The following is a 12,969-nucleotide window of genomic DNA, read 5'->3' on the forward strand; positions in this document are numbered from 1 at the left end:
TCCTAAACCCAGCTAAAGGGTGGGTAAGAAGGAAAAAGGAACAGACAAAAAAAAAAAAAAAAAAGCCTACATATGCATAATATTGCCTCGTTTTTTCAACGTTTATTTTCCTCCATGTTCTTTAATTTGACAATGTGATCTCCCGATCCGAATTTTCTACCTACCTCCGCTTGTTAGATATAAGTAATTATTCTCTTTCTAACTACAATAATACAAGTACGGAATCTCGTAGGAAGAAACATATTCCAGCTCATTTTCCCTTACTTTTCACGTGGAAACAATTCAAAGCTTTAAAAATTAAACATTATTGCAGCAATAATTAAATGCCCCCAACTCTTATATATACGAAGCATTGATAAACAGCTTGCTTCATCTGTAACCACAAGCCAAATATCTCTTCCACAAAGTTGCTCAGACAATCATGTTGAAACCACAGCCAAGTTTCCAGTCGCAGTTCTCCTCCTCCTCCTCCTCCACCCAAACCCCGAGCTTCCTTTTGCACAAGCCATTTCTCCATGGAAATGGCAATAGTATTGCTTCCCTTCCAATATTATTTTCGATGCAGTACTCATTCCACAAGAAAAACAAAAATGTTCGAATCGCCTCCGTGCCTGGCAATAATATTAAAGCCGTAGCAACGGCCTCTACCGAGAAAGCAACCTCTGTTAAAGCCATTGTAACTGTGAAACTTACTGTTGGTGGCTTACTCTCCAGCCTTGTTATAGACCGAGATGATATAACAGACTTGCTTGGTAAAACACTCCTTTTGGAGCTTGTTAGCGCCCAGCTTGATCCTAGTAAGTACTCATGATTAATTCAAGATATTAATTACACCTCAAACACTTCAATTATTATATATATTATTAAACGTTAATTTGAAGAACGACTGCATGTGTGTCTTCCACCCTAGCTCCCTGCCTCCATTTTGATGTATAAAATTATTATTATTTTTAGTTTTTTTTTTTTTCTAATTTGTAGTTGGTTCGTTATTCAATTTATACATGATTTTCCTGCTTGAAATGGAACTTTGGTTCCATCCCAATAATTTATTCTCAAGTATCCATTATCCATAAATTTTCAACTATATTTTCGCAAGTTCTACTCATAATATTAATACCTCATTTTTCCCCGAATGATTTTGGTGGCAAAAGCCCACAGTACTCCCGGGCGAGAAACTCATTTCCAACCAATTTTATCTGTGGGGGCCCCGTAGAATTAATTTAACTCGCCACAGAAAATATTTTTCCTCACGAAAAGCCAAATGGTCGGAAATACCAATGTTTTTAGCCAAAAAGTCGGTGAAAAAAAAGCTATTGAGCTATAGCATCTTTCGTTTATATTCGAATTAAAATTAATGAATAATAATAAAATGAGTTCAAATGAATTATGAATCTAAATCCGACTAATTTGTGAATAGTTTTAATTACTGTTGGAGATAATGATCACTTCGGGAAAAAAAAAAAAGATTTTTGAAAGCAAGGAAATGAGTAGAACTTCTTTTGGTTTGTTGTCTTTAATTGTTGTGAACATTTTGCTAGCTGAGGAACAGTTTTTGCCTCATCGTTTTAATTAAGAGGCCGGGACATTTTATACTTTTTAAAAAAGTTTATAATATTATTAAATAATATTTTTTTAATCATTACGTAAAAAAACTAAAAAACAAAAAAAAAAAAATTGGATCGTGATAAATGAAAGGGATCCTAGGATCCCGGGATCCGAATCATCTTCCATCATTAAATATTGTGTGTTAGTCATGTACAGCTGTGTGCTTATTTCTATGTAAAACAATAGATATCATTAAATACTGATGAAGATAGCTTGCTAGCAGCTATAGAGAGATAGAGATATGAAAGGCCAAGTTGACGGTGATTGAAAGTAGGGTTTGTGCAAAAGAGCGGCGTAATGGTGTTTTTTTTGTGTAATTACTGTATACATAAATAGATCAGGCTAGTTAGCTAGGCTTAAAAACTCATAAATAAGAACAGAAAGCATCTCTAGAGTACTCTAGATGGTCCATTCACATGAGCCCCCGCAAACTGAAAAGGAGAAAAGTGCCGTGCAAGTTGAAATCGACCATGGACGTCCTTGCAACTTGAATCTAATGGATGTATGTATACATGCGATGGGGTGTGCATGCAGTATATAATATTCATGGTTGAATTTCGTTTAAAAAACTAATATTATGGAATTTTAATATATATTACTGTTAATTGTAGTATTAATATAATTAATATATTTGTTAATTTTGAAGAGACGGGGTTAGAGAAGGAGACAATCAAAGGGTACGCACACCGGACGAGCCAAGATGAAGGGGAGGTGAAATATGAGTCAGCTTTCGAAGTTCCGGCAGATTTCGGAGAGGTTGGGGCCATTTTTGTGGAGAATGAGCACCACAAGGAGATGTATCTCAAGGATATTATCCTTGATGGCTTCCCTAATGGCCCCGTCAATTTGGCCTGTAATTCATGGGTTCACTCAAAGTATGACTATCCTCAGAAGAGAGTCTTCTTCACAAACAAGGTCAGCCAGCTCCCTCAGTATGATCTCTACCTCCTTATTAATTAACTACTACTACATTAAATTAGTTAAACATGAACATATATATACAAAACATATAATATATATATATATATATACTTCCAACAAATATATAAATATATATATATATATATATATATATGTGTGCATGCCTTCTAGGGCAGAAATATTATCGTGCAGCTTGGAAATTAATTAAGGGCTTTTTTAGCTAATCATGAATGCTTAAAATTATAATTAGGTTTTGCAACAGTAGCGTAGAAAAAAAGTGTCCCAGCCCTAATAACAGGCAAAAGAACAACAGTACTTTAACCAACAAAATAAATAAAATAAAATAAAATGAATACTCATATATATATGTACACAAAATAAAATGAACTGTAATATGTAGTATTTTCAATTCATGATGGTAGGAATTTCTTTAATTATATGGTTGTAGGTGAAATAACTACTTATTTTAAAATTTTAAATTGATAAAAATATGTAAATTTATTTATATTATATTCATAATATTTCATTCAAGTAAGGATCAGACTCTCAATAAATAAATTTAACGTGTAAAATATTTAATTAAATTAAATAGTGTATATAATCAAGTTTTAAATTCAGAATCTTTATTAAGATATTATATAAAATTACCATTTAATTAATGTAATTGAGATTAATTATTAAACTAGATAGTATAATAAAAAAATATTCATATATATAAATATATATTCATCGAAAAATTTTCTAAACACAATATTAAATTTCATCTTAAATTGTTTTATCAAACCTAATTATCTAGACTACATAATTAGTCATTGTGGGACAACACGTGTAAAGACTAAATGCCTGCTCTGCTGATCCGTACGACAAGCACATGAAAATTGACAAGTAACAATTAATTTTCTGTTGAAAAGTCAGGCGTCATCTTTTCACTGTAGCTTTCATCATTCAAAAAGTTTTTGCTTTTTTTTTTTTTAATTTATTTAAAATTTTCAAAAAAATAAATAAAAATCATAAATTCATGAAAAAGTATTTAATTAACTATTAAGTAAAAATAAAAAATAAAAACTGGATCGATGGCCACCACCGGTGACCAGGGATAAGCATTTCCCAATTGGATTTTTCAACGTATGATTGCGACGATTCCGAGAAAAACCAGGATCTGTTGCTGATACCCTCGGTAAAAGGTAAAAAGAATTGTACGGAGTCCGGACAATAATATCATCTTTTCTTATTATTCCAATGTTAATAAGGCTTCTTGAATTCTTTTAAATTTATCTCAATTTATTATTATAATTTTTTTAAATTTTAATATAAAATATAATAAATAATTTAATTTTTTTAAATTTAAAAATAATAATAATATTAAAAAAATAATATTCTAATAATATTTTATCATCTAAACTCAACTCAATTTAACTCAATTTAACATCTAAACGCAACTTAATACTACTCTCTCCTGGGCTGTCTTGAGATTTATTTATTTATTTTTATAGGTATGAGATGATGAATTGAATTGAAGTGAATTAAGTTGAGATAATAAAATATTATTAAAATATTATTTTTTAATATTAATATTATTTTATGATTTGAAAAAAATTAAATTATTTATTATATTTTGTATTGAAATTGGAAAAAATTATCTTAATGAATTAAGATGAATTTACTTATCAAATGAAGTCTTATTTATTTAGTAATTAAATAAGAATTTTTTAATGATATTATAATTTTTTTTAAAAAATAATATTTATAAGTATTAAAAAATACATGAAAAAAAAAGTTAAAAAAAAAAATACACACTAATTGCACTAACAAAAGCTCTCAACGGTAGTTGTAGACTGTAGAGGCACCATATTCCAATCCAATAATGAAGATTCCTCGGCAATATATGTGGACCCACTGAAATCAATAATCAATTTCAATATAAAGCAGTAAACAGTACTATTTTTTATTTTTGGTTAAAGAAAAGAAAAAGAGCATTGCCAATAAGGATGCCTAACAATATATTTTACTTATTTATTTATTTATTTATTTTATATATTTTTTTAATCATTATAAACATTTAAAAAAAATAAAAAATTTACAACATCATTAAAAAGTACTTTTTTAATTACTAAGTAAAAAAAAAATTATTTAAAACACAAATTCGAGATCTATTTTCAGGACCCAAAATATTTTTCAAAAAAAAAAAAAACTGTCATAAAAATTGGAATATTTAGAGGCCAACATATATCCACATTACAGGAATTCAACTTTTTCTCATTTAAATTTTACATTCCTAAACCTTATTATATCTTAATAAAAAAAATCACGATGATCATAGTTTTCAATGCATAGAGCCTTCAAAATTAACCATTCTTACGATTTTAATTTGTAAATAATATATCATATTGTCTCTTTAGAGTGCTTGTCATAGGAACTTCTTTCCACCTGGATCGTGACGATAATGTATATGTGTTGAATGTGGATGATGTGCAGTCATACTTGCCATTAGAGACACCAGAAGGGTTGAGGAGGCTAAGACAAGAAGAGCTTATCATTTTGAGAGGAAATGGACAAGGAGAACGAAAGACCTATGAGAGAGTTTACGATTACGATGTCTACAATGATATTGGAAATCCCGATAGTAGTGATGATCTTAAAAGACCGGTACTTGGTGGAAAGCAACATCCATATCCTAGGCGTTGCAGAACTGGACGCCCTCGCAGTGACAAAGGTATATATGTATGTCTGGTCAATTATTATTACACGAGTGAGTAGTGATCACGTATATCACATTATTATCTTATTTTTATAAATCTTGGATCATTTATTATTTTTTTGAAAAAAAAAATTAAAAGTTGATGAACATGAATGACATCTCGTAATAAAATAAAAGTGAGATATGGATGAATTTCATAGAATTTTGGTACGTACATACATATAATATATGTATGCATGCAAGGATTGCAGTTTTTGGCCGTAATTAATTAATTGTGTTGGATAAGTTGATAGATGGTTTCTGGACCTAACTAGACTAATTATATGATTAATTATTTTAATATATTTTTTGGTAGTTTTCTATTATTTTGTAAAGATTTATGCGTAATTAAGGGTTTATTTTTTAAATTATATGGTTTTTAAAATAGAACATGAGAAATTAAGGCCCTTTTTTTAAAAACATTTAGGGAGATCGAGATGACGTTCCCCCAACCACCCCAAGTATATATTTATAGATATAAGTCTAATCTAGACGTACTGTTATACTGAAAAGACGATATTATATAATGGTGGTGCCTTGCTTGATTCTACTACTGGCGAGATGCCTAAGGCCCCCAAATAAAATATTTCAATCTTTCCAAGGGAATTAAAGAAATCACAGTTAGGAGAAATTGATTCATTATTCATCGAGAGAATGCATGTCAAAAGTATTCAATGAATCTTATGTAATTTGCAATATCTTTAATTAGCATGAGCTTTTTTTTCGTTTTGAGTATCTTTTATGATTAATATGTTTCTAAATAAATATATATGTTATTGTTAGAATTCTTTTTCATAATTATACTATATTATATGTTTGGATTTTCTTGAATGAAACTTTTGCTAATCTTGTTCATCTATTTTCCATTTCTAGTGTTGGTGTTGAGACATGAAGTATATATGATTCTGAATTCTCACTGTTTCTCCTTGTATTAATTATGTTGCATACAAGGTCCTCTACATATATACATATATAGCTGTTGCATGCTCGTTGTTTTAGCGAGATGATCGTTGTTTTGTCTCACGATCATTCAAATTAATTCAAGATATAATAGGGAATTAGAAAAATAAAGGTGGATGGGATTAATGTAAATTAGGGACTCATAGTTCAATATGTTTTAACAAATGTATAAATGAAATGTCTCTAGGGTTTTTCAATTTAATTAATTTGCTGGGTATTAAGAAAATATATAGAATGATAAAGAAATAAATAAAATATCATGACAATGTTATAAGCTTTTTATTCATCTCGAGCATGATATGTCTCCAAGACTTTCCGTTAACCTAAGGTTTACTAGAAGGTATATATATATATATATATATATATATATATAAAGTAAAATATAACTAACAGAACAATAATATATATATATATATAGAAAGTTAAATATCAATTTGTCGCCTCAATAAATATGATTTAAGATGATAAATTTAAAATAAAAAATAAAATTTTTTGAGTAATAAATATAATCACAGCAAATATAGCTCTTCATTCATTTTTTTTTTTAATATGCAACTTCATTCTTTTTTTTTTAATCCTATGAACAATTGCTTAATTTTTGCCAGATCCATTATCGGAGAAAACAAGTAGCAACGTCTATGTTCCAAGGGATGAATGCTTCTCAGAAGTAAAGCAGCTAACATTCTCTGCAAAGGCAGTATACTCTGTTTTGCATGCATTGGTACCATCCCTAGAGATCGCAATCGTTGACAGTGATTTAGGGTTCCCTTACTTCACGGCCATAGATTCGCTTTTCAACGAAGGGGTAAACTTGCCTCCTCCAAATAAAGCACAAAACAAAGGATTGCTAAGCAGGCTAGCCAGCATCCTGCCCAGGCTTGTCAAGGCTATTAGTGCAACCCAAGATGGTGTGTTGCGGTTTGAGACCCCAGAAACAATGGATAGTGAGAAAACTGACTCATAAACTTATGTTTGATTCTTTCATCCTATGCAATCTTTCTTCAAATTGTTTTCTTTTTTTTTTTTTTGGCACGTGCAGGAGACAAGTTCTTTTGGTTTAGGGATGAGGAATTTGCCAGGCAGACTCTTGCAGGTCTCAACCCGTGTAGCATACGGTTGGTCACGGTATGAATTGCAGTCATTTGCAATGAAAGATCTGGAATAAATAAGAATTGAGACAACTCTTTCTAAAAAAATCATTAAAGCTTTTAATATATACGAGTTATGCTAGATTTTATAGAATGCTCGTCCTACTTTCATCTCACTATGGTATTATGACATTATTTATCAACAATTAGATCAAATCTTGTTTATAAAAGAAACTAAATCAAAGACTAATTAATGGATAATACCATATCAGTAAATTAGGGTAAGGGAGGAAGATGTAGTATAATATTATGTATTTTCTATATAATAGATATAAACATATACACACATTTACAATCTGTACATTTTAGCATTATTTTTGAAAGTAAATAAAGAAAATAGTTTAACAGGATGATATATCATCTATTACGTCTATCGCTTAATAGAATTAATTATTATTAAACATGTAATATGGAATTCTCTTCGTATGGAGTTCTCTTAGTCCCAATTAAGATACAATTACTGTGTAGCTAAGGATCTTATTTCTGTATAAGGATCTTATTTCTGTATACTAAACTTGTATGAAAATCATGATTTAGGAATGGCCCTTGAAGAGTAAGCTTGACCCAAAGATCTATGGCCCTCAAGAGTCAGCAATCACTACAGAATTGATTGAACGAGAAATCAAAGGCTTTTGTTCTGTCAAGGAGGTAATTAACACCAGAACATAGACATAACTTGCACATGATTTGATCAAAATCATGACCCCTTAATTCTTATAATTACCTATCATTCAAATATAAATATTTTGTTAGTTGTAATTATATACATTAATCATGCAGGCCATAAATCAGAAGAAGCTGTACATTCTAGACTACCATGATCTATTTTTACCCTATGTGAGCAAAGTAAGAGAACTTAAAGGCACAACTTTGTATGGATCACGAACGATCTTCTTTCTTACCCCTACGGGCACGTTAAGGCCGTTGGCCATTGAGCTAACTCGGCCACCGATGGATGGAAAGCCACAATGGAGAGAAGTTTTCACACCCTGTTGGGATGCTACAGGTGTCTGGATGTGGAGGCTTGCCAAAGCTCATGTCCTAGCCCATGACTCCGGTTATCATCAACTTGTTAGTCATTGGTATATTTCCACCTAACCCAAGCTTGTATAGATATATGCCATACTTGTTCTATCCATGCACTAAAAGATCAGTTAATTTGGATCAAGCTATAAAAATTTATATTTTGGAGTGATTTCTGTTCAACAAACGGTGCTATCTTATACAAATAAACTACTAACATGTTGTATTCTTTTATTTGCTCAATTTCAGGCTAAGAACTCATTGTTGCACAGAACCTTATATAATTGCAACAAATAGGCAACTTAGTGTGATGCACCCAATCTACAGACTATTGCACCCTCATTTTCGGTACACTATGGAGATTAATGCTCTCGCTCGAGAAGCACTCATCAATGCAGGAGGGATTATTGAGAGCTCATTCTCACCTGGAAAGTATTCAATGGAGTTTAGCTCTGTCGCTTATGACCAACAATGGCAATTCAACCTTGAGGCACTACCAGCTGATTTAATTAACAGGTGATTGATGATTAACCTTTCCTTATTCAAGTTTAATAAAAGTAATCAAAAGGAATACCATGTATTTGCAATTTAATTAACTTGATATCCAATATGATCTATCTCCAGATATATTCACTAATTTCTTAACTTCACTACTTGCTAGGGGACTTGCTGTTGAGGATCCAACTGCTCCACATGGACTAAAGCTCACAATTGAGGACTACCCCTTTGCGAATGATGGCCTTCTCCTTTGGGACAGCATCAAAGATTGGGTTAGCGACTATGTCAATTACTATTACCCTAACCCAAGAGCCATAGGGTCTGATCAAGAGCTACAAGAATGGTGGACAGAAATCCGAACAGTAGGCCATGGTGACAAAAAGGATGAATCATGGTGGCCAGTCCTCAAAACCCCAGAAGACCTCATACAAATCATCACAACAATCGTATGGGTGACTTCTGGTCACCATGCAGCCGTGAACTTTGGACAATACACCTATGCTGGTTATTTCCCTAATCGGCCTACCATTGCTAGAACCAATATGCCCTCTGAAGAACCTTCTGAAGAATTTTGGACCAACTTCCTAAGAAAGCCTGAAGGTGCACTCTTGCAATGCTTCCCTTCACAAATTCAAGCAACAAGAGTCATGGCTGTTTTGGACATACTGTCAAATCATTCTCCCGATGAAGAGTATCTAGGGGAGGCAATAGAGCCGGCATGGGCTGAGAATCCACATTTAAATTCTGCCTTCGAGCGATTTAGTGGGAGGTTGAAGCAGATTGAAGGGATTATTGATGAGAGGAATGCCAACAGGGACTTGAAGAACAGAAACGGGGCTGGGATTGTGCCATATGAGCTTTTGAAACCCTTTTCTGAACCTGGAGTGACGGGAAAGGGAGTTCCCTATAGCATTTCCATTTGAAATGAAAATGCATATTTCATGGTGTAGTTTCATAGATTATAAAGAGCTTTTGTGAGTTGTCATATTTCGAAAAATAATATTATGGGATGAACCATATATATTTTTTAAATTTTGAATAAAACATGGAAAGATTTTTCCACAACAAATTAACCATATATGCATGCAGCACCAAACAACTACTTAAATGAACTATTTAAACACCCGATTAATGCAATATGATCTTCAAAATGATGATCATTGACATTGTAGATGCAACAGTTTGGTTAGGACTAAGTGAGTAAGATGATAGAATTTATCTTATATTTGGTTTTGTAATTTGGATGAATGTAAAATACTTTGATTTTTTCTATAACTTTTTTGAGTTTATCTAGAAGTTATTAGGAAGTGTTTTAGATAAGTCAAGAGTGTGAAAATTGAGTCTCAAGGATTCTGTAATTATCTAGAGAAGAGTTTGAATGTGAAACTACTATTGCTGAGAAGATTTAGTACCAGGTATCATCATCCCGTTAGAAGACTAGTCTCATACGACAGTCTCTCCATCAGCAGAATCCTACTACAATTCAAGCTGTTTCCAGATTATTTATTTAAAGAGATCCGATTGGATTAGAGGATCACTGATTTTGACTTGGAGACATTTGAGATTATATTCTGAGTACTTATGTGTGAGAAAAGTCTCTTGAAATTTTTTTAGTTATTTTTCTCTCTCTTCAAGTGTGATTGTGTTTCATGTTAGAGATTGAGTGATCGTGTTTTAGCCACTAGCGTTTTAGGAGAAAAGATAATATTTGAAGATCATCAGAAGTTATGGTTGCTACTGCGGTAGAGGCAAAATGGTCGTTTGCTGTGTCAAGTAAGAGAGTCAATTGACAAAATTTTTATAATTGAGGCTTGCTTGTAATTGATTTTTATATAATAAAACTGACTTTTCTAGATTTGGCTGTTTCGTAGGATTTTACCTTTAAATAGTTCTTTACAAGGTTTCCCCTCGATACCAAGATTGGTTTAATCAATTTATTTACTTTATGTTATTACTTTATTATTATTAAATAATCACATTATTGACAATTAACTAATTTGTTGACTGAATTGATAGAACATTGTATTACTATACAGGGATACTTGGGTTATTTTAATTGGTATTAGAGTATGGTTCACTCATTTGAGTGTGATCCGTGCCCCTGTAGATTATGTTTTCATCGTTGACAGCCCCACCACATTTTGATAGGGAAAACTATGTATATTAGAAAGTTCGTAGGAGGGCTTTCCTTAAATCGTTGGATGAACGTGTGTGGTATATAGTTGAATGAAGATGAACTAAACCCGAGACAACTCTTGATGCTTGGATGAGAGATGAGATTAACAACTGTAGCTAGAATAGCAAATGACTTAATTTTATTTTCATGGCTATATCTCCTGAATAATTTAAAACAATCTCCATGTGTGAGATTACTAAAGAAGCGTGATATACTTTGAAGATACTCATGAGGGGATAAGAATTGTAAAAAATTCAAAATTACAGTTGCTAACCTCAAAATTCGAAGAGATTAAAATGCTGTAAGATGAGAATTTTAATGGTTTCTATGCTAAACTTAATGATATTGTAAATTTCAGGTTTAATCTCGGCGAAAAAGTGGAAAACTCAAGAGTTGTGAGGAAGATTTTAAGGTCTCTGCCTGAAAGATTTCTCCTAAAGGTGATTGCCATTGAGGAAAGTAAGGATTTAGATCCTATCAATATTGAAAAATTGGTTGATTCTTTGCAAACATATGAGTTACCACTTCCTCAAATAAGAAAATGTAAATCTATTACTTTAAAAACTGTGAAAGTAGATCAAGAAGACTTTTCTGGTGAAAAAAATTTTAACGATGAGGATATAACACTCATTGTCAAGAAATTCAGAAAATTTTTATTTAACAAGAAAGCTAGTGGAAAGCAAAAACGAGGTAAGAAATTTCCTGCAAAGAATAATGATTTTGAAAAATAAAATAAAGAGAAATGTGAGAAAAAATACATAATAAAGTGCCGTGAATGTTCAGGACATGGTCACATAAGAGTTGAATGCCCAAACTTTAAGAAAAATATGGAAAAAGCACTAAATATCACACTTAGTGACAATTCAGAATCTGAAACTTCTAATTCATCGGCTGATGATGAAACTTCTTTTATGGCTTTTTCCATTATTGTTGGTGATTTTCCTAAAATTGTGCTAACAAAATCTGTGAGTGAATACGATGACAGTGACTCGGACATAGCTCTTGTTGATGTTGACTATGAGCTAAGTATACAGGAAGCTTATAATGACTTACGCGAAAAAGTGATCAAGCTGAAAAAACTTAATAAGAAGCTGTACAACAAACTCACAGCTGTGGAGAATAAAAAGAACAATCTTTCAGAAGTACTGAAAATTTTTGAAGTTGAAATATCGAGTTTGAAGGCTCAAAAAGAGGAACTAGAAAAAGAAATGAAAAATTCTCAAGAGTGCCAACAAAAATCTGCAACTTAGAAATTGGATGAGATGTTAAGCTTTCAAAAGTTCAACTGTAATTGTACTAGATTGGGGTATCCAACTACCTCTAAGGATATTGTTTTTGTTAAAGGAAGCCAAGTTGTAGATGCTCCAAATGAAGCCATGTCAAAGTCAAATCACTCTAAAAAGTCTCATGAAAGATCAATCTCAAAGAAGCTAAATCGAGATAAGTTTGAAGGTACGTTTGTTTCTATTTGTCATCATGTCAAACCTCAAAGCAAAATGGGAGGTAAAAAAGGATGCTTATGTCTAGTTGCTCACACAACCCTTAAATTGATGGACAATTACCTTTGGTACCTGGACAACGCATGCTCAAGGCATATGTCTAGAGACAAGGCCTTATTCAAGAAGATTGAATCAACTAGTGGATGCACTGTGACCTTTGGAGATGGTAAGAAGTCCATTATTGAAGGAAAATAGAGTATTGAAGTATCTGAACTACCTATTCTTCATAATGTTTTATTTTTTAATGGTCTTAAAGCTAACTTGGTTAGCGTTAGTCAATTTTGTGATGATGATCTTTGTGTCTAGTTTTCAAAGGATGAGTGTAATGTCTGCAACCAAGCTGGAGAATGGATTTTGAAGGGCATTAGAACATTAGACAATTGCTATGGAGTCTCCTTAACA

The 12,969-nt window shown here is 31.9% G+C and overlaps 1 protein-coding gene across 2 annotated transcripts in view; it reads left to right on the forward strand.

The window, feature by feature from the left end:
- Positions 1–358: 358 nt before the first annotated feature.
- LOC121238285 (linoleate 13S-lipoxygenase 2-1, chloroplastic-like) overlaps positions 359–12,969 on the forward strand; it is a 94,462-nt gene continuing 81,851 nt past the window's right edge. Inside the window, exons 1-9 of one of the 2 annotated variants that reach the window (XM_041135119.1) lie at positions 362–797; positions 2,252–2,520; positions 5,002–5,239; positions 6,829–7,167; positions 7,263–7,348; positions 7,909–8,019; positions 8,152–8,453; positions 8,644–8,910; positions 9,056–9,892. In XM_041135119.1, coding sequence (XP_040991053.1) covers positions 422–797; positions 2,252–2,520; positions 5,002–5,239; positions 6,829–7,167; positions 7,263–7,348; positions 7,909–8,019; positions 8,152–8,453; positions 8,644–8,910; positions 9,056–9,815 — 2,748 coding nt within the window. In that variant the 5' untranslated portion in view covers positions 362–421 and the 3' untranslated portion in view covers positions 9,816–9,892. Of the gene's footprint in view, positions 798–2,251; positions 2,521–5,001; positions 5,240–6,828; positions 7,168–7,262; positions 7,349–7,908; positions 8,020–8,151; positions 8,454–8,643; positions 8,911–9,055; positions 9,893–12,969 lie in introns of those variants that run through there. The other variant, XM_041135118.1, reaches the window with a different exon arrangement.

This window comes from Juglans microcarpa x Juglans regia, chromosome 7D (assembly GCF_004785595.1).
Source record: "Juglans microcarpa x Juglans regia isolate MS1-56 chromosome 7D, Jm3101_v1.0, whole genome shotgun sequence".
Classification (NCBI taxonomy): domain Eukaryota; kingdom Viridiplantae; phylum Streptophyta; class Magnoliopsida; order Fagales; family Juglandaceae; genus Juglans; species Juglans microcarpa x Juglans regia.